At 44.1% G+C, this 26806-nt stretch overlaps 1 protein-coding gene across 1 annotated transcript; it reads right to left on the bottom strand.

The window, feature by feature from the left end:
* Nucleotides 1-363: 363 nt before the first annotated feature.
* Nucleotides 364-26318, bottom strand: LOC311500494 (sprouty-related, EVH1 domain-containing protein 2-like). Its single transcript, XM_084561932.1, has 6 exons — nucleotides 25770-26318; nucleotides 12337-12517; nucleotides 12072-12240; nucleotides 11555-11619; nucleotides 5372-5530; nucleotides 364-5165 (listed from the first exon to the last, which is right to left on the bottom strand). Exons 1-6 carry the CDS (start codon nucleotides 25793-25795, stop codon nucleotides 4383-4385), a joined length of 1383 nt encoding a protein of 460 aa, XP_084418058.1. The 5' UTR covers nucleotides 25796-26318; the 3' UTR covers nucleotides 364-4382.
* Nucleotides 26319-26806: the final 488 nt, after the last annotated feature.

The raw sequence follows: 26806 nt of genomic DNA on the forward strand, positions 1-26806 counted from the left end.
TTTGCACATGTGGACTGTGATGCTGTTTGCAGCAGTTGAGCTGCTTAGCAGGCCCCCAAAAGCCCTCGGGGACCTTCTTTCTCTTCTCCTCTCTTCTCTCCCCCCCCCTCCCCTCTCTCGCGCTCCATCATTATCGCCCACATGCTTTTCCAGAGACATCCTGAGTGAAACAGCTCGACGTCCTCGATGGCTATCACATGTTCCCGCTGAGGAGGGAGGCGGCCGGGGAAAAGACATCTTGAAGAGAATAAGACGGGGTGTGCTGGGGCTTTTTTCTTTTCTTTGTGCTTTCTTTCATTAAATACGTTGCAAAGAGTTTTTAGTAAAGCATTGTGGCAAAGAGAAGACCTTCTTTATCCTCATGAAGTCATCTTTTCTTTTTCTTACTTCAGTTTCACGGCACTGAAGTTTCTGCATGCTTTAAAAAAAAAAACTGTCCAGCCACTTTAAACTATTTGTCAAAGTTTTGAGAAAGATGAAATCACTGGAATCAGTCAGGAATTAATGACGTCTTATGGTCAACTCAAAAGTTGAATGAGGTTTTCAGACGGCGGATGAATCCTACTGCCTTTCATGCACCTTGACTTTTCTTTCTCCATCACACCCAATTTGACTTCTAGTAAAGCTATTGCAACAAAAGCTAATGTTACACCTGCTGGACATAAATATACTCACATAGCCGACAATAGCAGTCGGCCTCAAGTTCGCAGAGGAACAGTTTTACTCAATATTTCTCCAGCGTATTAATTTGTTGTGCATTATTCTGCTTTTATTTGTGTGCTTTTAAAGCTCATGTGCATTCACGGCAATCCTTCGACCCAGTTTGTTCCTCTAATGAGCTGAAATTAGATTTCATACACCGATACTAAAATGGGGAGGAACATGGAGGCGAACGATAAAGCGCGCAGGAAGAAAAGCTGTAGTTAATTACACACACACATAAAACAACACATGGGCCTCTTTTCTTTTCTTTTTTTTTTTCTTTCTCTCTCTCTCTCAACCTTAGATATGGGGAAGTACGTTCAAAGCGAGACTAAAATTAAACAGCGGACTGGCGTGTGGTTTCACTGTTTTCTTTCATTTTATTGGAGGCGGAAGGTAAGACACACATTTCACTTTAGTTTTCTCACAGACCTGGCCACCCTTCGGTATCTACAAAGTACTTCCTGTTCCTTCTCGAAAGCAAGAGCTACATCCATCGTACATGTTAGAAACAGTTATTTTAAAAAACAAAATAGAAATAAAAATGTACAACATACACTTGATATATATAATATAATTTTTGCTCTTTTTTTACAGAGGTAAAAATACTAAGCATTAAAAAAAATTGGGTCTAATTCAATACAGGGAGTCTTTAATTTTTCAATTTAAATACACGAGGAGATAAAGAGGATGCGTTCAGGCACTTGTTAATGGCTCTGACATGTGAGAAGACAAACACCGGACGAGACGGAGATAGAAGATTAAACGCCATGCTCTCTCACACATACATACACACACACACTTTCATATCTGATTGGTCCTGTCCCTGATAGATCGTCAAAAGGATCTGATTCTACTGGATAGGTGTCAGTACGTGATGGCATATTCAGATGATCCCAGTAGCTTTGGATCAAGGAGCAGGAGAGGGGATGTGGAAGGGATGTGGTCATAAACACACACACACACACACAGACACACACACACACACACAACACACCAAGGACGTACAAACTGGTACACAGGACAGGATGTATGAAACAGATACAACCAGGGAAGGAAAAAGGACATCCTCAGGCATTCTGTAGTTAAACTACAGTAAGTGACATTTCCTTGGCAGAACAATCAGGGATGGATGTTTGTCTCCAGGATTTCAGATGTTTTTCACACTCCCGATCTTTTCTAGTGGGATCCTTCTGGCGTCCTGCTTTGTTTTATTTTTAAAAAGCTTGTTCCCGGTCACATCCCCGACGCCGCCATTACCTAAGCTTAAAGCACCCAAGCGGTTTAGTGTTGTGCTGTCAAGTGTGAGGGTGTGACCGACCGACTGACCAACCGTCTGCCGCTTCTCACCCGAAAAACGGCAGACGCAGGCAGGTAGGACAGTGTGTTTTTACTCCACCGCCCGAGTTTGCACATCAGCACGCCCACTACGACCACGAATGAACAGACTTTAACTGTTTCTTTATTCAGTCGAGCCGTTGTCGAGCATCTGACTCTGCTCTTTGTGCGTGTGATGATGTACCAAATCTGGCATGGAGGGAGAAAAATGCTGTAGGACTGAGGAGAGGAGCACACGCCGGTCACATGTGGTTTCAGCAAGCCGTCTCTCATGTTAATCTTCAACAACATAGTCTGGCCTTAAAGGAGCGTTTTGACATTTCGGAGGGGTGCTCTCAGTAAATTTAGCTCTACGCAACAAGTGGAAGCGAGGGGTAAAGGCAAGCCTGGGTTTGTCAAGAATGAAAAAAAGCACAACATCTTCAATAATTTAAAGATTATATCTCATTTGGATAATGTGTGGTGACTCCAGGAAGTCACCACACACGAAAACAAGAAAACATCCGACACAACCTTCTGTAAAACTTATTGATTTTACACTCTGGTTTTTGCGCAACTTAAACTAAGAAGATGTAAAATACTTGATGACGAGCTTTAGAGCCACTGAAAGATGGATTTTATGAAATTTTGACAGATTTTCGGTTTCCACTGTGTCTCCAGTGTTTATGCAAAGCTAAGCTTACCCCATCTGCGGTAGTTTCGTATGTATATATATATGTAGTGGTATCAAAATTCAAATCTAACTAGGTGTAGTTCCTAAATGTCAAAATTCTTCTCTGATAACATTTTTAAAATAATTTAGAGTGTTAAAAGACTTGTTGCCATGGCCCTAATGACATTAGACATGTCAAAAATCTTTCCTAATCATGTTTTTTTTTTTTTTGCAATAAAATAAATCAAGTCACGTTTTCTCTACGAAGGAGGAGGATTTAAATAATTCTGAACACAGATCTTAACTAATCTGATAAATGAAAGCATCAGTTGGGCGTTTACTGTTCCAGGCGAAGGGCGAAAGCTTAAAGAGGGGAGGTGATTGTACGTCGCAGGGAAACTATAGTCCATAGTTTACACACTTAACGAGAACCTTTTTAAGAGTTCTTTTCGTTTTTATTACAAAAATACTTTAAAAGAGTACACGGTGAGGGCTGATTGCTTGGAGCCGTAACCACGCTTTTAACTATAGCAGACATCTTCAGAGGGACGGGTCAGGTTCGGAGGAGGACTCCACATTTTAAGGCAATGCAGGCACCAATTTCAACTGTATCCAATGGACTTTTCAGTCCTCGACGGGACGCGGACTGTTGGCAGAGGTCTCCGCAAAGAAAATCAGAGCCTTGAAATCTCACGCTGCTTCAAGTGTTATGTTACGTAAAATGAGCCAATAATCTGACTGGGATTCTAAGACTCGACGGGTTCCTGGTTTAGGTGACTTTTGAAATTTTTTTAGGCACTGTTTGAAATCACGTGAAAGGAGCAGGGAGACGGATGCTTGAGTATTGTAGCACGACTTGAGGCACCGTCTCGTTCAGGTGAGCGAATCACAAGCCAGCACCCCTTTTGCTGCTGGTAGATCAATTGAGTGAGAAAATAAATAGGATAAAAACATGAATCTTTGGGATATTAGGGAGAAGATTAAGATGAGTACCGCGTTTGTTTCAGTGAACAAACAAGACGTTGAAGTTGGAGAGCTATGTAGACTATATACACGAGCTTTACTATAAGCTGCAGCACAGACAACACAAAGGCCTCGGCGCACATCGTAAGCATGCACAAACACCATCCACGCGCACACACTCGCACACACGCGCAAAGATGTGTAGTGTCTGATTTCTCTTGTAGCTGGAGTTGAGCTGAGCGGGCCTGATATTGGAATAGAATATAAACAAAATGGCCACGCGTACATCGAAGGAAGAAGAAAGGAAAAAAAAAAAAACAGAACCAAGAAACAATTCAAGTTCTTTGACGCCGAGTCAGTGTACAAATATAACAATATAAAGTACCTGCATATGTGATACATGACATATAGGTCAGTTATAAAAAAGGCCCCCTGAAAAAGAGTGCTCTCTCACTAGAAACAGAGCATGAAATGGCCACGTGGAGAGCTGAGAGAACTGTCTGCCGTAAGGGGGAGCTTATCTTCCCAGGCCGTTCAGAAAATGCAACAGCTTTTTTTTTGGCTTATTTCAGTGTCTGGAATTTGTAGAGAAACCCAGAGAAACCAAGGCAAGAGAGTGAGCAGCCATGACCACTTGTCCCTTCTGTATGTTTCCCCATCCTTCCCTTTCCCTGTGCTTGTGTTGGGTATAGGTTTATTCCTCTGAGAGGTCTCCAAGCACAGCTGCTCAGCTCAGGGCCTTGTGTCGGCCTCCGCAGCAGCCGCACGTGAGCCCCGCCCGGTGGCAAGCGTGGAGAGGTGGGTAGAGGCAGAGGCAGGGCGCCACCAAAGACAAGCCGATTAGCGCTAACCAGCGCGTGCCGCACCGGCCTCCCCCGCTGCCCTCGCCCCCGTCACAGGAGCAGGGGTCTGAGTAGTCCCCCTCCGGGTCGGACATGCAGTGGTAGAGCATGGTGTCTGCTAGCCACATGCAGCTGACCCGCCGGATGCACGCCCGCACAGGGTCTGGAGCATCCTGGCACCGCCCTCTCCGGTTGTCCGACACGTAAAAGGCCTCGCCGCAGTGCTCACACTGAGCACGCTCCATCCCGTCGTCCTTCCGCCCCTTCCCACCGTTGGTGGACGGGGAGGAGCTCGGGAGAAAGGAGCGGGGCTGGGATGAGACCACCGGGGAGAAGCCGTGGCGATACGAGCCGTGGCCCTTACTGTTCAAGGGTCCGAGGGCGGGGTCAGAGTTTGAGGGCGACAGAGGCGGTGCCAGCGGGTAGGTGTAGTCGTGCTTCTGCGCCTCTGTCTTGGAGAAGTGGACGTAGGACTCAGATTCGTCCATTTGGATGAATTTGTCCCGCACAGTGGCGTGGCGGTAGTCCTCGTAGCCGGTGAGCCAGGAGCGATCCGAATGCCGTCCATAGTGGCGCTCTGTGGTTCGCTCCCAGCTGCGCTCCCGAGGGTTGATGCGGACGATTTCCTCATCCTCAAAGGTGACATGGCGGGGAATCCGAGACAACGGCTGAAAACAAAGACAGAATGAAACTCCAACACTGCTGGCAGCAATCAACGCATATGTTTCAGGTGAACAGCAAACGCTTCATTTAAAACGAATTTAAAAAACCTCTCCAGAAAAATGTTCAGTGTAATCAATGGGGAAAATATGTAAACCTCATCCTTCACCCATTTGACGTGGCTGCGTGGTACAACCAGATGTGTCTGTCTCACCTGGTCCAAGTAGTAGTGGTCTGAGAGCCGGTAGGGGTCGTGGAGGTCGAGGCGATGTCCCAGCATGCCCTTGTGTCTCTGCGGAAGGGGCGAGGAGTCGAGCGGCTGCAGAGAGCTATCCAGTTTCTGGGAGGAGTTGGATGAGCTGTCTGTGGTGTTCTAGGGGGACAAACAAACACAGGATGCGGACTGAAAGGCTGCTTTCTGATTGGACGTGCCAAACAAATAGCTAGAGCGAGAGGACACTATGATTGGACAAACAAAAACAGGATGCGTCGGAAAAGCACTGATTGGAAAAACAGGAAGCGTGAGCTCTGTTTTTCCAGCCTCTTGATGCACGTTTGGACGGCTGTGCGTGAGGTTAACTTTTTGGGGCAACATCTGCTGTTTAACACTGGCACTGCAGTAACCATTAAACCTACAGTTAGAAATTAACTAGCCACTTCTGAAGGTGGCATTACCTTAATTAATTTATAACGTTTCTATTTTGGAGGGTTGCCATTGTTACGATCCTCATCTGACCCATCAACAACAAGACGGACAAAACATTAGGTATAGTCGGTATACGACATAAGAATTTAAACGGCAGTCTCCAAATCGTAGCTGAAAAAACGGGTCCAACTAAAAACATTCAGATGTACCCAGAACATGATCCCTTGGTTGCAAAGTGGAAACATCCTTTAACAGTAAAAAGAGGGATTTTTCTTGCTCGCGATGTGGCGCAACTCGATACGAGGCCTCTATTTGTCTGCACAAACAGTATCCAAACTATCACCTCCGCTGGCCTCTCCCCTTCATCTTCTCTCCCTCTCCCCCAACAACCTGTCTTCCTTCCCTCAATCGCACTTTCTCCACATTCCACCTTTCCTTCTCCCTTTTCCAACACTCTGCGTGTGTGTGTGTGTGAACAGTATCCTGTCCCCTTTCCGCTAAAGGCTGTCAGGGCTCCGCTCCAACTCAAACCTTGGCCAGACACAAGACAGTCAAGCCGCTGCCGTGTAGCGCTCAGCAGAGACGGATTTTAGACAGGCACACTCTGGGTCAGCCTCTGCGGACATCAGCTGATAGGCAGGCCGGGACCCCTCTTGTCTCATCAAGTCATCACGGTAATATGAACGGATATGGAGGATACATGTGTCTAGATGGGTTTGGCACAGTGAAAAGGGTGCACATGTTTTTTTTTCTGTGAGAACACAAAATTCTAAAAAGGTGTTGAGTACTATATTGTTTGTCCCAAGAACTCAACAGCTTGTTTAGCCATTGCAGATTTTTTTTCCCCTTGATCATCTTCTGCTAGCAGTCTGCAACAGCTGTGAGATCTCTATGCTTCCCTTTTCCCCATCGTGCTGATGTGATTTCATATCATGAAAAAAAAAAAAAAAAACACTGGACAAGCACAAAACAGATGAGATGAGTTGGAATCCAGCTATTCAAATGCTCCCAGTTCTCTTCAATGTTTGTTGGAGACACTCAGAGAGGCAGATAAGAGAGGTTGGTTAATAATGGTTGCACTTCCTGGACGTGGGAGCATAATCAGTTTCCAGTGGAGAGACTCCAGACCAGCTTTCCGGCACAATCATTCTGTAGGCATGTGAAGTTGGTCTGTCTTTGTTTTGGGCAAATTTAAGAGCAACACGGATCTCAACATGTAGTTCCTTGAATGGCCACTTGAGACCAACTCCAAAAGGGGAGTCAATTCCCATAGACCGCCATGTCAAAAAATAGCTCTGAACCAAAATTTCGTGTCCATCCAACAGATGTTAAGGCATTTCACTCAAAACCACAAACATCAACCGCATGGCGGCTCTAAAGGAAAATCCGAGGATCACCAAAGTCATTAGGAGTTCTCTGTAAATGTCTTTTCAGAATCTAATGCCAGTCCACCGAGTAGATGTTGAGATAAAATCTCAACAATCAGTCCAAGCACAGCATTTTTTGTTGCAGCATGGTTCGTTTGCAGGTAACATATCAGCCCCAGGATTACTACCAAACTCCTTCCCAAAGTTTATGAAATTGAGCCAACATCTGGCTCTCCAACAAACCTAAAACCAATGCAAAAGTTTATTTGCCAGAGTTATATGACCCACATCTGGTGTCTGTCTGTCTGTCTGTCTGTCTGCTGAAGCTATCCCTGTTATATCCTGCTCCCCACATGGATACCGCCATGCTGAGAATTTCCCCCAGCTTTCTTACAAAGCCCTCAGAGCAGCCGGCCAAAAATAACATAACATGCTGCCTCCGCTCCGGGCCCCGCCCCCCTGGAGAAGCCATTACTCGAGGGGAGGAGTCGATACGGTTTTAAAACCAGTCCGACTCTGGCCTCCATGGCTGCAACTAATTCAAAACACAGACCAGACTTTCTGCAGCGAGCCGAAACTGCACAAGAGGACAGGGAGACAAAGGAGGAGCTGAGGGGGAGAGGTTATATTTCTGGACATCCTCTCTCTATATATTCCGGCCCAAGGCTGGACAGAGGGCATTTCAAGTTATTTTCTGACACAAAACATGTCCCGACTCAAAGCTCAGGAGGATTCATCCTTCAACAGGCCCGTCTCGCTCTCCTGGGATGAGCCCAGAATTGCTTCAATAGCTTTCACTCCCCCTGTTGTGAATGAACCAAAATAGAGACAGAGAACGGAGACGTGCTGAAGGGAGGGACAGAGGAAGGGTTGGGTTAAGTTTAGGTTTGGTGAACGAGGAATAATTTAGGGAAGTATGTCCATCCTAGCTCTCTCCCTCTTTCTCTCTGTCACCCCCCTTCACAAGCCCCTCCAGCCATCCTCCCCTGTCCCCTCCAAAGGCTGTAAATCTGCTGCAGCATTTCCCGCTGTCCACGACTGCCTGCCTCGCAAACTCTGCCGCCACCACCGCTAACTTTAGGAAAGGTCATTAACACAGGCTAAGAGGAACACAAGCGGTGCTGAACCCATCAATGTATCACACCGCTATTAACCTATAATTTTAGAGTCACAGCTGTTAAATTTTTCTGTCTGGTGGTTATTCAAAGGTCTCATTAGAAAAGGTGGGGGACTTGTTGAGAGTCTTGTGTCGTTCTGTTTGCTTTCAAGACCTCATATGCTAAAAATAAGGGTGGTCTTTTTTCTCTCTCCGAAAGGCTACACAAAACCGTGTGGATGAGAAATTGGGATCATCAGGTAGAAGAACCAGACCTGTATTTAGTCATAAATCCAGTTGGATCCCGAAGCTGACAGTTTAAAATACCATGGCTGACCTTTGCAGTGTCTGTATCTTTAAAGACACACCGAGTCGACAGTCGGCTGTTTGCACGCGTCGGGCCATAGATGAGCGTCTATGGCCTTATTTTTTGCTGCGTGTCCTGCATTGCTGGTACCAGTCGGACTTCTGTCAACAGCTTTTCAGCCGATTCAGCATACTAAATTAGCAGAGGAACGAGTCGGTCAGAGAGATCACTGTGATTGGCGGATCAGCTTAGAGAACCAGCGCACGAGAAGAGAAGCAGAAGTGAACAAAGTTCTCAACTCATCTGAAAGTTCAAATCCACAACAACATGATCATCCACAATGAATAAAGTGTAGACCAACTGATCAGCATGATTCAGGTGAGGCCAGCTCTGTACTACGGTTTGCAGCTCTTCCTAGCCTCCCAGAACACAGACTCCTACCACCTGCTGTTATCAATACTTATTTCCTTTCACATAGTTGCAGAACATAAGACCAGGTGGCCGTTGGCTTTAGGCTTGGTGGTGAGTCCAAGTGTAAGTTCGTGGTCCAGATACAGGCAACCTGAGGTGTCATGACAGCAGTTCAGACTGAACCCCGTATTGATCTGAGGAAGGAAGACCTGGCTTTTCTATTGTCTACCCCATTACGGACCGCTCACCAGGCTAACGTACAGATTTTATTGGGGTGGCAACATGCACAGATGCAGACAAAAAGCTCAGTTTTAAATAAATGGCATTTAACAATAAGAAACTCAAAACCGGATTTGCTGCTGTGTTTTGGAACCGGCCTCATCTTTAACAGCAGATCTATCTGAGTGATGTCTGTGACTGGTAATTCAACCAACGTTTTGCTGCAATGCATCACACAGAGAGGTGATTCTGTTATTTAGCCTACCCACAATGGTACGGAAATCAGCTCACCACAAACTGCAGCCTCAGAGTGATACTACAATTGAATCAATTGTCCATAAAGTTACACATCATAACTATCAGAGGTATGATCATTTATCATTAGGGCTGTTTTGGTAGGCTGTATTAATTAGGTTCTGTATAGATTTAAACATACACTGCACAGACACCGTCTACAAGCTGGTAATTGCTGTCATGCAGACACATGCACTTTATGTGTACGTCTACTGCCGGTTAGCTGTAATCTTGTGGTGTGTTCAAGTGCAAATTTTAAAAGGCAGACATGAGGCAATACAGAATACTTCCTCAGTCTGTCTTTGTTGGTGTGAGAAGGACTCATAGCCCGAACAGGGTGAGCGTTGTGCTCGAAAACATTTATATTAGGCCGCAAGGGAAATGGAAATACCGAGGCTATTTTGTTTTGATGCTTTGGGGAGTTTTAACCAAAATGGATGTGAAATGTTTAAGCAACAATAGCCAGAAATTGCTTTGGATTTGTTGCACTGAAAGCCTCTATGTTCCTGAAAACCCGCTGCTCTATTTCAGGGATCGCTCCACCCTCTGACAGTGCTGTGCTGTGACCCCCCCACCCCCCTCCCCTCTGCTCCGCTCCTCCTCGTGTGTTTGTATGCGTCTCTGTGGTGGCTGTACACTCCCAGCAGAGCACCTATTAGTCTTGGCCCTTACAGACAGCTCGAGTCAAAGATGAACCACGAGGCACTTCCTCTCGTAAATCACCGGCCCTGCACTAAGCTGGGAAACAGCTGCTAGCTGCTAGTTTGGTGGCTGCTCTCCTTTTCAACCAAAAGAAGGTGGGGAGGAGGGGTTTGGGGGGGTCACCAGGAGAGAGGGAGCTGGTGGGATACAGGAAGTGACCTTGTGACCCTGCCTGCTGGTCCTGGTGTCAGATTACAGCGTGAGGGAGAGGAGGGGGTTCTCCATGCTAACTGAAGGTAGAGACGCACATTTCATGTACTGTGGCAGGTATATGTGACGGGAAGATGTCCTAAGAGAAGTCCAGAGCTGATACTTTTTGCAAGTCTGTTTTGGATACAGAGGAGTAGCAGTAAAGTAGTCAATGTCACTCCAGGGCAATTCCATTCCAATGATGAATCCTAAGGGTGTTTAGATGCAATTTGACTGCTAGGACAGGGCTGCAGCAGTCAACAAAACATTCAGACCAAAAGAAGGCCTGCTTTAAAACTACGCTGGAGGCTGCGGCAGAAGGGGCGTGTTGTTTAAAGTACTGGATAGACATGAAATCGGATCCAGGAAGTCCAGTTTGAGTGTGTTTAAAGGCTTATCAGATACCAAAACACTGCACAACAGTTTACAGCACACAGACAGGACTTTACAACTCTGGAAAGTTATCACAGCAGCAATTATTTTATCTTTTGTTGCACCAGTTGCAAGGTAAACAACAGAAATACAACGTGCACTTTTGTAAAGTAATCTACCAGGAATGTACATCTTGCTGGATGACATATCCAACGCTGCTGCGCTCCTATTTTCTTCAGTTTAGCTAATCGTGATTGTGACAAAGTTGGCCTTCTAAAACACTTAAATCTTAACTCGGAGATATGAACTACTGGAAAGCCTGACTACTCATGAATCACTTCATATGGCCTCTTGTGTTTTTTAAAGGCACGGCTGTTTTTGCTATGAGAAGGTGCTTTATAGTCATTCCCTATTAACTGAGCCTTGAAATAACATCCCGATGCTGCCCACTGAGAGTTGATACGCAAATGTCACCCCTACGTGTGACCGGGGGAAGTGGAAGGGGTGGCTTCAACTTTCCGTAACGCACACAAATGACAACTTGGAGATGTTTTCTACTTCAGCGCAACCATGTAAGAGTTACAATCAAGAGTTTCACACTTCTTTAACTTAACTGATCTACCTGGATTGCACAGAGGAGGATCTTAAAAAAACGCACGAGCGACTAAATGCACTGTCAAAAATCCCAAACTTATCTCATCAGGGATGTTTGTGGCAATGACAGTGAATAAGGAGGAAGGCATCGTTGATGTAAACAAATAGACTTTCATAGTTAATAGATGTAGGGAGCTTACAGTGAAGACGTCATCGTCACCCAGCTCGCCCTCATTCTGGAGTGCTGTAGAGGAGGTTGTGGAGCCTGGAGAGGGGGAAACGGGAATCACATTTAACCATCTCTAATCATCATGTAGTCTTCCTTTCGGGTGCAGCTGGTGTAGAAATCATCACTTCACCACACCACTTGACAGTTGACAATTGTCGTTTTTCAAGTTGTACCTGCACAATAAGTCTGCAACCCTTCGGCACCAAGGCCTCTACCTATCATGCTTCATGCTTTGATTGCATCCTGGTCCTGTTCCTTATCAAAACTTTATATCATTTCACAATCTATTTTAAGGATCTGCAAACTCATCCTTCATTCACATCCTCACCAGGACTAACTGGTTATACCTGAGGATTGTGTTGCGTTCCAAACTCCTCAGGACCTACTACTGAATGTCTCATTCATGAATTCATTGTGTTTATGTTTGGCATTTTTATAACAACACTTGGAAACACATGAACAATACCGTATGAATAACCATGACACACCTTCAGCCAGGTCCTCTATCGCTTTCCGTACCCCCCTGTCGAAAGCTCTGGCGTCTGCTGGACTCTGGAAGGACAGGCCACACTTCCTGTCCTCCACCTTCCAATGGTGAAACGTGGGTGTTGCTATGGTGTACACCAGATTCTTCCTCAGCGGACAGTCCAGGATCACCTGTATAAGACCGATACCAGACAGTTAACAACAATTTTCTTTTTTGATCCCTGGTTTTTTTTTTTTTCTGTGCTTTTCAAAATGTTTGTGCTTTACCTGTTTGTCTCGAAGCCGCTCGCCACGGATGAGGAACTGGGAGTTGCTGGGCGCCAACTCTGTTGGCACAAGGCGGCACACCCCCACCCTGCTCAGCGCTCCCCCGTCCTGAGCCAGCCAGCCACCGCTCGAGTCGTCCCGCGTCATCACCACCGCTTTCACACGCACGATGTAGCTGTCACTGGATAGGAAGGAAGACGCAAGAGTTATTAGAGCAACGACTGCAATAAACGTGTTTTATATGCACAGCAGAGTCAGAACAGTTTCAAACCATGTGTGTTTAAGAAGACCAACAAAAAAGCTCCAATACAAACTCCAAAAACATGTCAGTTACATCTTTTATGTGATTAATTAATGGAGAACAACGTGTTTTAGAATATAAATCTTTCAAAGTGCAAATAGGAGCAGTGACTCACATAAAACTTTTAAGCTCTTTTTTTTTAAGTTAATTATACCATTTGTGACGATTTCAGTATTTTTTTTTTGCCAGGCCTCTGTCCAAAGTCAAAAGGCCCAGATGTCATTGTACCGCATCAAGGTAATGCTGTGTCTTCAGATACCACCAGTAGAATTTGTACATGTTGCACCTGATTTCCGTGTAACACAGCTCATACATACTTTGTTTGCATCAATAATCTTTCATCGCCACGCGAGTAGTATCAATTTGTCATCTTAAACTGAAAGAAATACCTAAAAACATTTTTACTTTTTCTAGTCGCAAGAAAAATCTTTACCTTATGATTGCATAAGGAGGCTTACACTTAATGAACTGAAAAACTTTTTTTTTTAATTGATCTTGAAAACCAGTCTATCAGAAGTCATCATCAGATTCTTGTTTTGTTACAGTGAAATTCAGGGGAACAACACTTCCTTCTGTAGTGGAATCAAAGAAATGATAAGATGATATCAAACTGAAAACAGTTTTTTTTCAACTAAGGGATGTGTGAAATTCACACGGCGCAAAACTGTGATCATTTCAACAACATAAAAACTATTTAGGCATCAAAACAATCTTCCCCGGGCAGCGGCTAACATTCTGCGTAACTTCTGCACCTTAAAACTGAGCATCCTCTAAACTTCAACGTGTGTTAATGCCACAGCAGTTTATTATAGAGCTGGATTCACACTCTGGCAGACTGTCTGAGGGCGTCGCAAGTCACGACTTTGCCTGGTCCTCACTGTGCTGAAGTGGGAGGTGTTGCACCAGGATAAGTCAGCATGAAAACACACAAACTCTTATGTATATGAAGCTCGCCGGTACATTCGTCTAAAAACTTCCTTGGGAAGAGATGATCCTTACACAAGGACAAATAGCAGCCTATTCAAGTTCTGAGTTTTAAAGCGGAGGCAGCGTGTCTTGTTGATTTGAAACTTAAACGTTCTGTCCGTTAATATGAAAATGTGATACAAATATTAACCATCAGGGAAAGTCTGTGTAGTTAATGACAGGGCTTTAACTAATCAAGACAAGACGAGACACAGTCAACGATCGCTTACAGTCTATGACAAACTGTTGCCCATAATGTTGAAATCATTTTGTTTTCAGGCACATTCCTCTTTTTATTCCTGTGTCACACATCCGTTGCATGTTTGGAAGAGATTGTTCAATACAGTTTGGAGAATACACTTTATCTATCAAGAATAAAACACATTGTCACAATGATTTCATGAGAAGTAAACAACTTTATGGGCAACGGTGTATTTTTCTCAAGGAATCCTGCTGATTATTTGTAGAAAAGCCTTTTCTGGTGACCATATCATTTTAAAGAACCAGAACATCCCTCTCTTCCTCTATGCATTGCTACAGTTGTGGTGAAATTAAGACATAATCTTAGAAGTCCCTTATCAAACAGAGGAAACTTGTCACTTTCAATAATCAAACAAGCTAAAAATAAGGAATTGAGATCAACATTTGCGTCTAATTTAGACATTTTTGAAGCTTACAGTGTAGATTTTGGACTGTTGATGCAATCTAAATTGGCTTTTTTTTTAAATCTAATTCGTACTGCTTCCACAATAAATCATACTTTCTGAGCTGATGTAGCTGATATACCAGAAAAGACTCAACTAAAGAAGTGAGATTTGTTCCCTAACTGCACCGACACTCAATAGCTGTGTTTTTTTTTCTCTGTAAAATGTGCGGACAGGCACAATGTTAGGAAATTATTAACTAAAAATGTTCAGATTCTCATATAACAGTTGCATTATCATCCTGAAGAGCCTGCACTGCTCACGTTGAACTCGTTACTAATGCATGAAACGGCGTTACATTAACTTGTGAGTAGCAGCCCATCTATACGTCATTCAGATGAGACGACTGTGCACTGGAGCCGTGATCAGACACACATCACGCAAGCTGACAGATAATACAGCTACAGTTTAGTCTATATAGCAGCGCCGAACAATGCACGACAAAAAGGAGACAATGCACTGGAGGCTGAATGGTAAAATACAAGGCATTCTCAAGCATTAGCGTGACAGCCACCACCCTCACGGGGACACAATGAGCACGGTCGCAGTCCACATGAATGATCTGACAATAACAGGATGTACTTCTGTATATTCCATCGACGCTGCGATGTTTGTGTGTGCGAGAGAGAGAAACATGAAATGAGAGAGGGGGAGGGAAGCAGGGAAGGAGGCCGAGTGGGAGTGAATGAGAGAGGTGTTGTTAATATAATTAGCTTACAGACAGTCAAGGATTTGATGTACACACACACACATACACACACAGGTGGCAAAACTGGTTCACCGGCTCCCACCCACACACATTCATAAAACTGACTGAATGACAGACCGGCCGACTGGGTGACAACAGACAAACAGCCCAAACAGAAACAGCAACCACAGATTCACCCACAAGGTTTTCTGCTTTTGCGGAAAACACACTTCACTATCTAATGAGACGTTTCCATTCAGACTGTAAAGGCTTGAATGCGGAATTAAGACATTAAGGATTCACTATCCTTACTGGCAGACAGGAGCTTCAGCGGAGCAGTTTGTGGTCACATGTCATTTCATTTGTCATGACAAACCGCAACGGGGCGTAGGCAAAAACTCATCCAGGTGTTACTTTGCCACGTGGGGAACTTAAAAAGCAACATAATAGAAAATTAAAATAGAAATGTTACTGACCTATTTATAATTCCACTAATTTGTGATCTTTGAGGATCAAGAAAAACTAGATCCAACTTACTTAGTAAGAGGCATGGAAATCTATTTTTAGGTCTACTGGAAATTATTAAGTTATTAAATTTTGATTGGTTAAAATTGCTGGTTAATTCCTATATTGGTCTGTGCAGTTGCTACCTTTGCGGCTAAAGTTTGGTTTATACTCGCGGGTGGAATCTATGCACTAGCACTAGCGGCTCCTGTTGGAGTTGGAGCTAATAAATGTTGACCAAGTTACTTTGAATTAAATCACAGCAGTACTAGCCATTTAGTTTCTGTATATGATGAAAAATATTGCAGCAAAGCACAACAAAAGGATGCAGCGTTCCTGTAGAGTCATAATATTTTGTACTGGTGAATGTGGAGGCAAGAATCATGCTAGCTTGAACACAAGATTATATCTTAAATGAACTCTAGATGCTCTGGCATCTGTATTACAGTTTTTATGTTATTTCAGTTCAGTTAGATTATTTCTGCCTTCACAGCAGCTCTGAAAGTTTCATTTTAAAAGTACCACAGAGGTTCAACATGACTCAAACACATGTATGACACATTCACATACGGAACCACACATCCAGGCCACCCACACACAGAAATAACACCAGATTCTGTGCTATATAAGCACATGTGCTTTAAGATACACGATACCAGCTATCAGCTCTCTGGGATGAACTTGTCACATTTTGGGCTGTCTTGTGACCCATGTTTAGAGCCCCGTCTGCCGACAGGCCCTGTAATCTGTGGTTGGAACACACAGACGGCCACAACCAGTAGCAATGTGCTACTTTAATACACTCGGGAGTGACCACACATTCATGCACAAATACACACACGCATTTGGGAACTGTGAATCTAATTCTGTCCATGCGAATGTTGCACGAGGTACGGATGCTGAAAAAGGGACTGTGACGTCAACGTTCATATACTGTACACAATCTTCACCTCACACACACTTTTTCCCCAAACATTAGGGTTGTCTAATTTGACCAAAAGTAAAGAGCTCCAGGTTATTTGCCATTATCATTTGCTCAGACTCCATTACATCTTGTGCTGCAAGCACTTTCCAACGTCTCTTTTAGGTGGGAAAAGGATGCACAGGGCTGGGTCAAAAAGCTGAGTCATGACTCAGCTTAGGTGGAAGATAGGGGTGAAATCAACACCTCGCTGATAAGCAGAGGGCATGCAATTTGTGTATCACGTCCTTTTAATATGAGCCACCCCGGGTCAAAGGTGCAGGGCGTGTCTGGCTTCTGCTGCTTAAGAGCAGCAGTATACTGCAGCTGTGGGCCGGTCACTTTTGTTTGACTTGCAAGTACAGCGAGTACCGTGCCAATCACTCTCGGCACCAAATTCAACAAGCTTGTATGCAAACATGCCAACAGTTTCACTGAGACTGCAGCAGCCATTACCTTCTCCGGTGTTATGTAGTCTAATAAAAGTTTTTATATGCATCTTTTTTGAGTGCCTCGGATCTCTCTTCTTTTTCTATATCTGGAATCCCTGCACCGAAGAGCACCAAAAAGGATTTACACCTTGCAGCACTCCAAACAGACCTGTTTTCTGACTTCGCTGAACATAAATACGCCATAAGAACATCTAATCCCAGGTACCCTATGGCTTTGCACTACAAACAGGCAGGCCATGGCAGTAGTGACACACTAAAAATATTAGGAATAGAACATATTGCAAAATCAATTAGAGGGGGGGATATTCTAAAAAAACTTTTACAAAGAGAATCGTTTTGGATCTATACTTTAAAAGCAACAACATACCCAGGACTGAATCTTGAACTTGATTTCTCTCCTTTTCTCTAGGTTATTTCAACATCCCAGGTTATGCCCACATTAAATGTGATGGAGATTAGTCTTTCTGTTGTCTAGCTCTAAATTATATGATAAAAAATGACAAAGTGCTTCTGTATTTTGATAAATAGTGTTGCTTTATGAAATGTTTTGTATTGATACCAATTGTACTTCTTGTTTAATATTTTCTTCTTTTTTAACATGGATTGTTATGTGATTTATCAAGCAGGTGATTTCTGTTAGTCATGTGACCTGCTTGATTGATCAGCTTAGAAAGAGTGGCAAACACACAGCCATTTTAGAACTGCTCTGATGAAGGCCAGCTAGGCTGAAACGCGTAAGCATGTTTAAGTAGTCTAATAAAAGTTTTTATATGCATCTTTTTTGAGTGCCTCGGATCTCTCTTCTTTTTCTACCTTCTCCGGTGTATTTTTTTTTTCATGGGAGGAAGTGTGCATGAACATTTGAAAATCATATGCTAGTTAAATCATGCACTGGACACTGATTATTAGTACTATTCTCCTTTCAGCTCTATTCTGGGCTCCAACAAGCTACAGAGGGAAATATTCCATCACTACGATCAGTAGCAGATAAAAGAAAATGTCAAACTCTGTAACAAAAAGTGCAGTTCCCAACATGTCCACTTGGGGCTGGCTCCAAAAGTGAGTCAATCTCAAAGACCTCAAAGACTCCATGTTAAAATGTCCACCTTCAAACATGTTCGCAGCCTGGTTTTGGTCTCTACGGCTAATTCAAGACTTAAAATTCTATCAAAAATTTTAATTACTTTAAAATGCAATGCTTCCACTCCACTCAAACTCCACCCCTTCTCTCATTCTGAACTGGCAGAAAGCTATGCGGCGGTGGATGACACCCACGCTGCTCTTCAGGAATCTTTAGGGCGACGTCAGAGATGGTTCATTCATCTTGATATTTAATCAAGGGTCATGACCTTTGTCCGTTTGTTTGTTGGTTCCTCTCAGGCACCAAGTTTCAGTGCTTTGTTTCAGACAAAACTAGAGTTAAAGAGTAGTTAAGTAAAACTTATTGATGCAATAGGGCTTCACAGTTGACTGTGGTTTCATCATAAAAAAAACTAAGACACAAAGACCTATAAGACGCCTCCAGATACCTCGCAATTATCCAGTGGCATTGTGTCCATGCGGTTCAGATAAGGTTGGATAAGGCTGAATATGAACAAAGTTGTATGGTAAAAGGACCATGTGGAATTTTTATTTATCTTGGCTGTAATGTCAAAGAAATCTAAGAAAACCGTAGTGGAATTAAACTTTCATCTGCTGCATTAGCTCAAATCCTTTGCTTTGGAAATGAGGAACAAATCATTCTGTCATGCAGGTCGTCTTGTTTTGTGTGCTCATTCTATACTTTTTATTTCTATGCCAGGTCCACACCTTGTAAACAAGTCATCATAATGAGGAAATGAGCTGTGGGTGGAGGACACACCTGTACTCACGTTAGTGCACAGTCATTGTTGTTTGTCCTTTTTTGTATCTATTCCACATCCTGTCTGCAGTTGCTGTTAAACCACCACAAAATTATAACATAACTTTTTTTAAATGCATACTTTTAGAGCTTGTACTAAGTTAGCTGTACCCTGAGGTAGTCTGTGTGGAACAATATTGCAATAAAACAGTAAAAGGGGCTGGGAAGCGGGCTGGCTAGCGGGCTGGCTATCAGGTCTGGAATCCAGCTCATGTGTGACAGATAAAAGGGCCAGCGAGGGCAGCCCAACCATACGTGATAAGGCCGGCCATACTTCCTCTGATAAGGAATGGCTGGCCACACCTCAGCCCGATCGACAAAAGCCGCACACCCACTTCTATATACTGTATGTCTCAACACAGAGCACATGCCCCGTCTGCAGCAATCAGGAAGTGACTGAGAGACGCTCCATAATCAGGATCATTTCATTATTGGTTTGTGATGCACCGAATGCTAACAGAGTTTCACAGCATGGGCCGACACTCCCGGTGCAGGGAACAAGCGGTTGATTAAATGATTGAGGATTTGCTGATTTTCTCTGTTCCGCATCACAGTAAATTTGACACCGCTGTGTTCTTTCACTGTTGCTCTTAGTAAGCATATGGCTTACCTCAGTTTAGTGTAGGCCATGTTGGAAAGGACGTTTGCCGTCAATCTGCACTTTTACTGTTGGTTAAATAACAAGAAATAACCTCCTACTTTTTGAAAGAGAAGAACGCAATTGAAAGAGAAGAGCAAAACCTTTGGATTTATGGAAGAGAGTAATTTATTATTCCACATGTATTATGATCTTAACAGCATTTATGGTGATTTTTTTAAATGTCCACTTTGAATCGGGTGCAAAGGAGGAACAAGAAGAAGGAACTGATAAAAAGTCTGGGCAAAAAAGATTGTCATGCTGTAAAAAAAGACAAACAAAAAACATGAATGTTAGTTGGAGCAGTGCATACAGTGGTGGGAATTAACCAACAATGTTGTTCTTTCCAACTCCTTTAAAGACCGGGAGGGAGGGAGGCGGAGAGAGAGAGAGAGAGAGAGAGAGAGAGGTGGGGTGAAGAGAGTTCATTCACAACTATTGACAGGGAAGGCTCCTGAGGGGAAGTTCGATCGGCTTTCTGTCAATCAGCTGTAGTTATGTGGAACGCTCACATGTTTGGGCAGCAGAGTTGTGCTGCTGCTGCTGCTGCTGCTGCTGCTGCTGCTGCTGGTTTTAAAGAGTGCAAGTGTGTCAGTTGACATGAGAGAGGTCACTAACGCACAGAGGTGTGTTAACGCATAACATCCTATACTCCATTGACCAATCAGAATGTGAGGCAAGACCTATGGATGATTACTGAAAAAAAATGTGGCTTAGAATTGACCTCAAGATTATAAAGTACATGAAAATGTCTATCAGTTAAATACAAATGCTAAATAAAGCAAAGACTCACACGTGGACAAAGGAACTGGAACACTGCGCAGCACCATGTTATTCAAGAACCATCATCCCCAAGGTAACTTTGCAGCCCCTTCATCTAAATATGAACTTTACTGAAATTAAGCTGATTGGTTCTAAACCTCTTAGAGGCGAATGAAAAACCAATCAAGACCCCCTATAATGCCTCATATCCTCTTATGCTTTGATAAGACTTACAGCTCTGGGTCAACTGGAAGTGACGGAGGGAGGGCTTTCTAATCCCCTCCACATCTACTATTGCCACAGTGTCAAACCCGCCATATGTGATCAGGTAGGCTTCGTTTACATAAACTGTCAGATGTTAATGGTTTATCTTGTAATTGGGCGGCCTGTGGTCCAGCTCCAGGGCACCAAACTAACTGAAAATTATTTGCATAATGAACACTAGGAAGTCTGTTCTCTCAGGGCATCCCTAGTCTAAATATGCTGATACATTTTACCGCTACACATGACGGACTGCAATGTTTCAAAATGCTACATGTCGCCAACGGCCTGCAGTCTTTCCGTGTAATGTCTTTGTAGGAATACCATTACATTAACATGAAAACATACAGTTTCTGGGAAGTAAGATTACTGAGAATCTATGGTTCAACTAAATAATTTATTTTCTTCATGATGTGAAGTTGCATATAATTAAATAAACCTGATAAACCAGAACAGGGGTGACTGACTTGTATGTTGTAGGAATAACCCATTAATGTCATGAGGCACCAAACTGATGGTCAACCATTTGCCGGTGTCAGACCGCCAGCGAGCATCTGTGACCCTAACCTGGAGGCCAGACCAACTCCCCCGCCTTTTCTGAAGCGGCAAGTTGGTCGGAAAGCCCTCCACTGGGAACCGGTTATGCTTTGTTAAAGATCTGCCGGGCCAATCAAATAATTTGGGCGGGCTTTATGTGGTGGTGGAGTTGGGTTCAATTTGTTTACAACAAAATGGCTGCCATCAGAGACGTGAACTGTTTAGAGACCAGAATGGTGTCTGGTGTAAAAAGACATTGGCATTGAAATAAGTTAAAAGGGCTCGTCCTAATGTCCCAGCTAATCCTAGCTTTTATAGATTCAAATTTTGAATGACATGTACAGACTACTGCCACTACTGTAGCCATTGTATTCAAGTGCAACTTTTTGGTCCAAACACAGACGGCGTGAGTCGATGCTACAGTCAGCCCACATTGCCAGTCGCCCTTTGTTTGGTTACTCTTGTGAAATTGTTTAAGATGGTGTTAAGCAGGCATATCGAAACCAAACTAGATGCACTTTCAAATGTGTCCTCCTTAAATTCAAACTGACAAGATGGAAGAAAATCTAAATTATAATAATCCATCTGCCTGACTGTTGCATTTCTTTTAAGACCGGTCTAAAAGAATAACCACCTGAAATAACACGGCACATTAATCTACCTATACACATGCGCTTCTTATATGCGAAAACTACTGTATGTATTGATTTAAGCTGAATCCTAATGTGGAAATCAAAGTTCACAGAGTTCGCTCACTGAAGAGTTTTCAGTACCCAGGCCGGGCCGATCGTTGTATACATGGTGTGACGAGGGAAAAACACACACAGTGAAGTGAATGAAAACTCAAGCTATTATAATCTTGGTCATCCAGTCAGCTGATGAGCAGAGATTAGTAAAAAAACAGGCAAACAATCCGGGCCCATTGTTAGGTCTCCCGATATAAACAGCCCAGGCCATTATATAAAGGCTCCGGATAGCAACCAGTGATGAGCTGCTCTGTAAAACACAGGAAACACTGTGAAAAAGGATCTGTTCCACATGATGTGCGTGTTTGTGAGTGGAGGGGGAGTACAGAGAGAGAAAGAAAGAGAGAGAGAGGGGGGAAAAATGCCAAGGGTCTGCAAAGGAAGTTCATCTGTGGACATGCTTCTAAAATCATGTAGCGCTAATTAACTGTGCATCCACATCTATTTATATTTCTCTAGATGCTATATAAGCTCTGAAAGACAGCTGCTGCAATTACAACAATATCGGCAATGTTGCGCTTCTTTCTTATTTGTGGTCACCGACATGTTTGTGCCTTTTTCTGTTTGACATGTGATCGTTTGGCCTAAAACGCAGCATAAAGGATATGCTAAGCTGCTAAAAATGCCCCCCTGTCTTCTTCTTCCCATGAACAGAAACTGTCCGTCTTTCAGAGTCCCTACAGGACAGAGAGTCTACCAACGTGTACCACTGGACATGGCTCAAACACGGTTTTACCTTTACAGGGATCAATCTTCCCACATAAATGAGGGCCTCTGGCTGTGTGTTGCATTGTGGGAAATGGAGTAAATCACAAAATGGGAGACCAGATGAGAGGGAAACGGGTAGACACATACATCTCTTAACACGTCAGATGGAATGTTTCATCCACTCCGGACCCCATTTTGTGAATGGATGGTTCTGCATTACATGAATGCAATTGTTGGCAGAGAATTATAAATAATTTATAGGTTGCATGAGTTAGTTTGAATGTAACCACAAGGAATATTTAATTTTTTTTTTTTTCCAATATGCTTCCACACTAGATATAACAGCTTAGACAAGAATAAACAAATACAGGTACAGATTAGATTGACTGTCTATATAAATATACATACGAGGCTCCAGGTTATTATGCTAGCTCAGCATCGTTTTGGTGACGCATTTTGCCACTGCGCTGAAATTTCACACCTGTCAGGTTTATTATAGTCTCAATACCAAATGCTGCTAACATAGAATGATGTATGTGTGAGGAACAGAACAGTCCTGCTGAGGGAACATGCAGACCTGCTAACTCCTCGCTGCTGTGTTTGCCAGTCGATGAGCGTTTTTTTTTTTTTTATACGGGGAGGGATGGATTATATTTCGATGCTACGTTGACCTTAACTGAATGTCACCGGGCATCTCTCCTGCCCGATACCGACCGAGCACGTGTTGACCCAGCAACAGCTCACACCAGATCGATACATCCTCTGCTCGCGCTGCGGCTCTCCGTGGAGGAGGGGGACGCTTTTGTGAAGGGGGTGAGTGACAGAGCAGAGAAGAACATCCTCCAGTGGCTAGCTGTAGCCTAGTTTAGGAGACGCAGCCAACAAACACGCACAAGCACACTGCGCCCCGATGGTAAAACCAAATCACCCTTCCACAGCGCGGGTGAGTTCTTAAACGTTGGCATGTGACTCAACCAAAGAGGAAACTTAAGACATGGAGTGAACTTCCTAAGAAATGAGGGAGGTAGCGCTACGCAGCCCCTGAGCATGACACAAAAGGTATAAAGGCGTGCCATTTATTTCCTCACCCTGCCTTAATCCTAGAGCTGGCTTTATTCCTGATAAGAACTGGCTGATAACTGCACGCGGAGTATTTCCTTCCAGTAATAAGGCCGACAAACTCTTCTGCATGAGTAGTACCAAAAAGGGCCTCTAATGTGCAGAAAAATATTGTAAACTGAACGACTACTTCAGTGCAGCTAAAGGGAATTCACTTTATTTAAAGTAATGCGGTTCGATTTAACCCCTAGCAGATCTAGCCAAGTGAAATGAGACAGGGTGTAACCAAAAGATAGGTGCTTTATTAATTGTATTCATAAAACGACTGATTTTAATGACTGTGACGACTAATCTGTAGCTGTTCGAAGTTTTAGGGCAGACCAGATAGAAGTGCTTTTGTGTCTTAACGACATGTTTTAGCATTAGATTAAATAAAAGTTTGTTAAATTTTTTTAATTTGATAGTGGTGGCACACATTTTCCTACTAAGATTTTACACATGCTACAAAATTCATCTTTAGCCTTCTACATGTGTTTTGAATTGCAGCTGTAAAGCATTGATTGCGAGTTTGATGGTTATCAAACTTATTTATCATCTATTTTCACAAATATCCTGCCAAATATTTGACCAGAGAACAAAGTAAAGCTTATTTTGCTAAGTGAAAGTCAACCAGCCATGGGTCTTTTGAGAGCTTCGTGGGCGGGGTCCACAGTGTGCACATCACGCCATGAGAAAAGAAAACAGTTTATCAGAAACATATGACTCAGAAGAAGGCCATAAAGATAAAGATACGGCCAGGAGCAGAGGTGAATGCGGGGAACGCTCCAGCAGCTTTAGAAGCAGCGATTCTGGTGGATCAGACCAGGGGTTGCTACAGCCACCGTGTCCCGGCTCTGTTTAAATAACCGTGGGACAGACGCATGGCTTCTGAGAGCAGAGTGCGGCCAGCAGGCATGAATGGGGACGCGCTGAAGGTTAGAGGGCTTTTATGAATGAGCCGGCGTCACGCCACCGCAGCGCAAACATCCCCTCCGGTGCCCTTCGCCCTTCCACCCCCGCCGACAGATCTGCAAGGCAGGCATTCCCACCGAGCACAGCCCCGCGTAGTCTGACAGAGACTAGAGGGGCTGACTAATGGAGTTATAAAAACACAAACCGGGAGCCAGTCATTTAAATGGCGTGCACATTGTGCGCATATGACTTTGGCAAAGGCTCGTCTTTAAACCACTGAATAGCATTTTAATCTCATACGTTTTTAACGATCCGGTGATCTATTCGCGTTTGCGCCCTTCTACCTTACTGGTATTAAGCCATTTCAGATTCATCTTCACGATAAGACTAATTAGAAGCTTCCATATAGGCCCACGGGTGCCATATAAACAGGTCTGTGGGCCTACACACTTAGCCGCTCCGTATAAGCTACGTTTCGCAGACGCAAAAGCTCGATCCACGGCCCTGCGTGTCAGGCTGAACCGCGATCGTACGAGGCTCGAGTCGGAGAGGAACAGACGCGTATTTTTCTCAGGGCAAGCCGTCGTTTACAATTGGTATTTTTTTATGAATGGAGAGCGGTAGGCTATGCAAATGAGGGCGATTGAGAAAGAGATGGCGGATGAGGCATATCGGATATCTCATATCCTGTGAGACTTCCCCCTTCGGTTGGAAGCAAACACACAGATGTGACCAAATAACGAGGCGAAAATGCCTCCGCGAACGCCTTCGGGTTTCTTTTTCTCTTTCCTCTCCGCCGAACAACACGGCAACAAAAGGTGCGTGCGCTCGCTGCTGCTGTTTGTGTATTTATAAAAGGTGTAACTTCTGGGCGTGTTTGAGTTTCTAAGTTACGCTGCAACAGGGCCTGCTCTCTCGCTTCAGATCCTTTCAGAAAATGTTTCCGATCCACCCACGCTTATTCCCCTCCTCCTCCCACTCCTCTTCTTTCTCTCTCTTGCCTTCTCAAGTCTACACCAAGGTGGGGGCCCAAAAAACCCCTCTTCTACAGCACTGTCAATGCATCGCTTCACAGCAGCATCAAACACCAAATCTAATCAAGTGGATAAAATTAAAATATTCCCAAACATAGGCCACACGACGAGCGGCTTTGCAGGGGGAGTTTAAGGCTGCACATTCCACCAAGTTGCCCAAATCACCTCCAACTTGTAGGCACAGAGAAAAGCAAAAAAAAAAAAAAAAAAAAAGAGAGAGAGAGACAGGCGGACAGAGAAATCTTTAAGGCACAGTACTCACTCGTTTGGGTGTGTTTCTTCTATCATTTTCTCGTTTCACCTCAGGTAATGGACCGCGGCGGTTGCATACTTTTCGCTCGTCATTCTTTCACCGCGGCTCCTCCGATTCCGTCTCCAATTCCGCATAAATCCCCCCTGCGCCTTTGTGCGAGTGTCGGCTCTTTGGCTTGCCTTCGACTGGCTGCGCCTCCGTCTTCCTTTCCTCAATTTTCCCTATGTCTTCCCCCCAAAGGAGCCAATATTTTTCTTCTGGATCACAAATGCCTCCCTTTTCTATAACTTCAATACCCCCATCACCTTCAGAAGATAACGTAGCCTACACGGACAATTTAGTAGCCGAATCCAGCTCTTGTCTTCTCCCTCAGCCCCCCTCCTCCCCAAACACACACACTCACGCACACACACACACGGACACCCAACGCACACGCTCCGTTTTTAAGTCCTAAGGCGCATGTTTTCACCGACGACTCCGGTTCCAGTTGTGCGTAAAAAGCGCGTCGTCGCTGTTGTTACCGAGGGGTGGCCCCGCTAGAGCCCCATCTCTCTCTACTCCATGTTGGATTGCAGGCGGCCGAACTGTTCCAACGACGCCGGGGGAGGGAGGGAGGGAGGAGGGAGAAAGAGAGAGAGAGAGAGCGAGAGAGAAGGAGGGAGGGAGAGGAGGGGGTGCAGGGCGGAAGCGGTGACGTCGGTCTACATTTTGGTGGAGGGCCCACAATGGCTGCAAGCCGTAGGGGCCCTTGATAAATGCGACCCCCCACCTTTCTTTTCCCCGGATCCTTGATTTCAAATCCGGATATGTCACCTTTGTTCTCATGTGGAAATCCTACAAGTTTCTATTGGGACATTAACCATATTCCATAGGGAATGAATAACAACAGTCTGATATGGCTCAACTCGTCTCTATAAGAGCGTTAGACAGACTATTTATCAACTTCTATAGCCTGTGGAATGCAGAAATATAAAGTTTGTGATCTGAAGTTGGAATGTTGTATTCTGAAGAACAAAAAATTCAATCCACACAAACTCCAACTGCAT

This window comes from Chelon labrosus, assembly GCF_963514085.1.
Source record: "Chelon labrosus genome assembly, chromosome: 15".
In the NCBI taxonomy this organism is placed as follows: domain Eukaryota; kingdom Metazoa; phylum Chordata; class Actinopteri; order Mugiliformes; family Mugilidae; genus Chelon; species Chelon labrosus.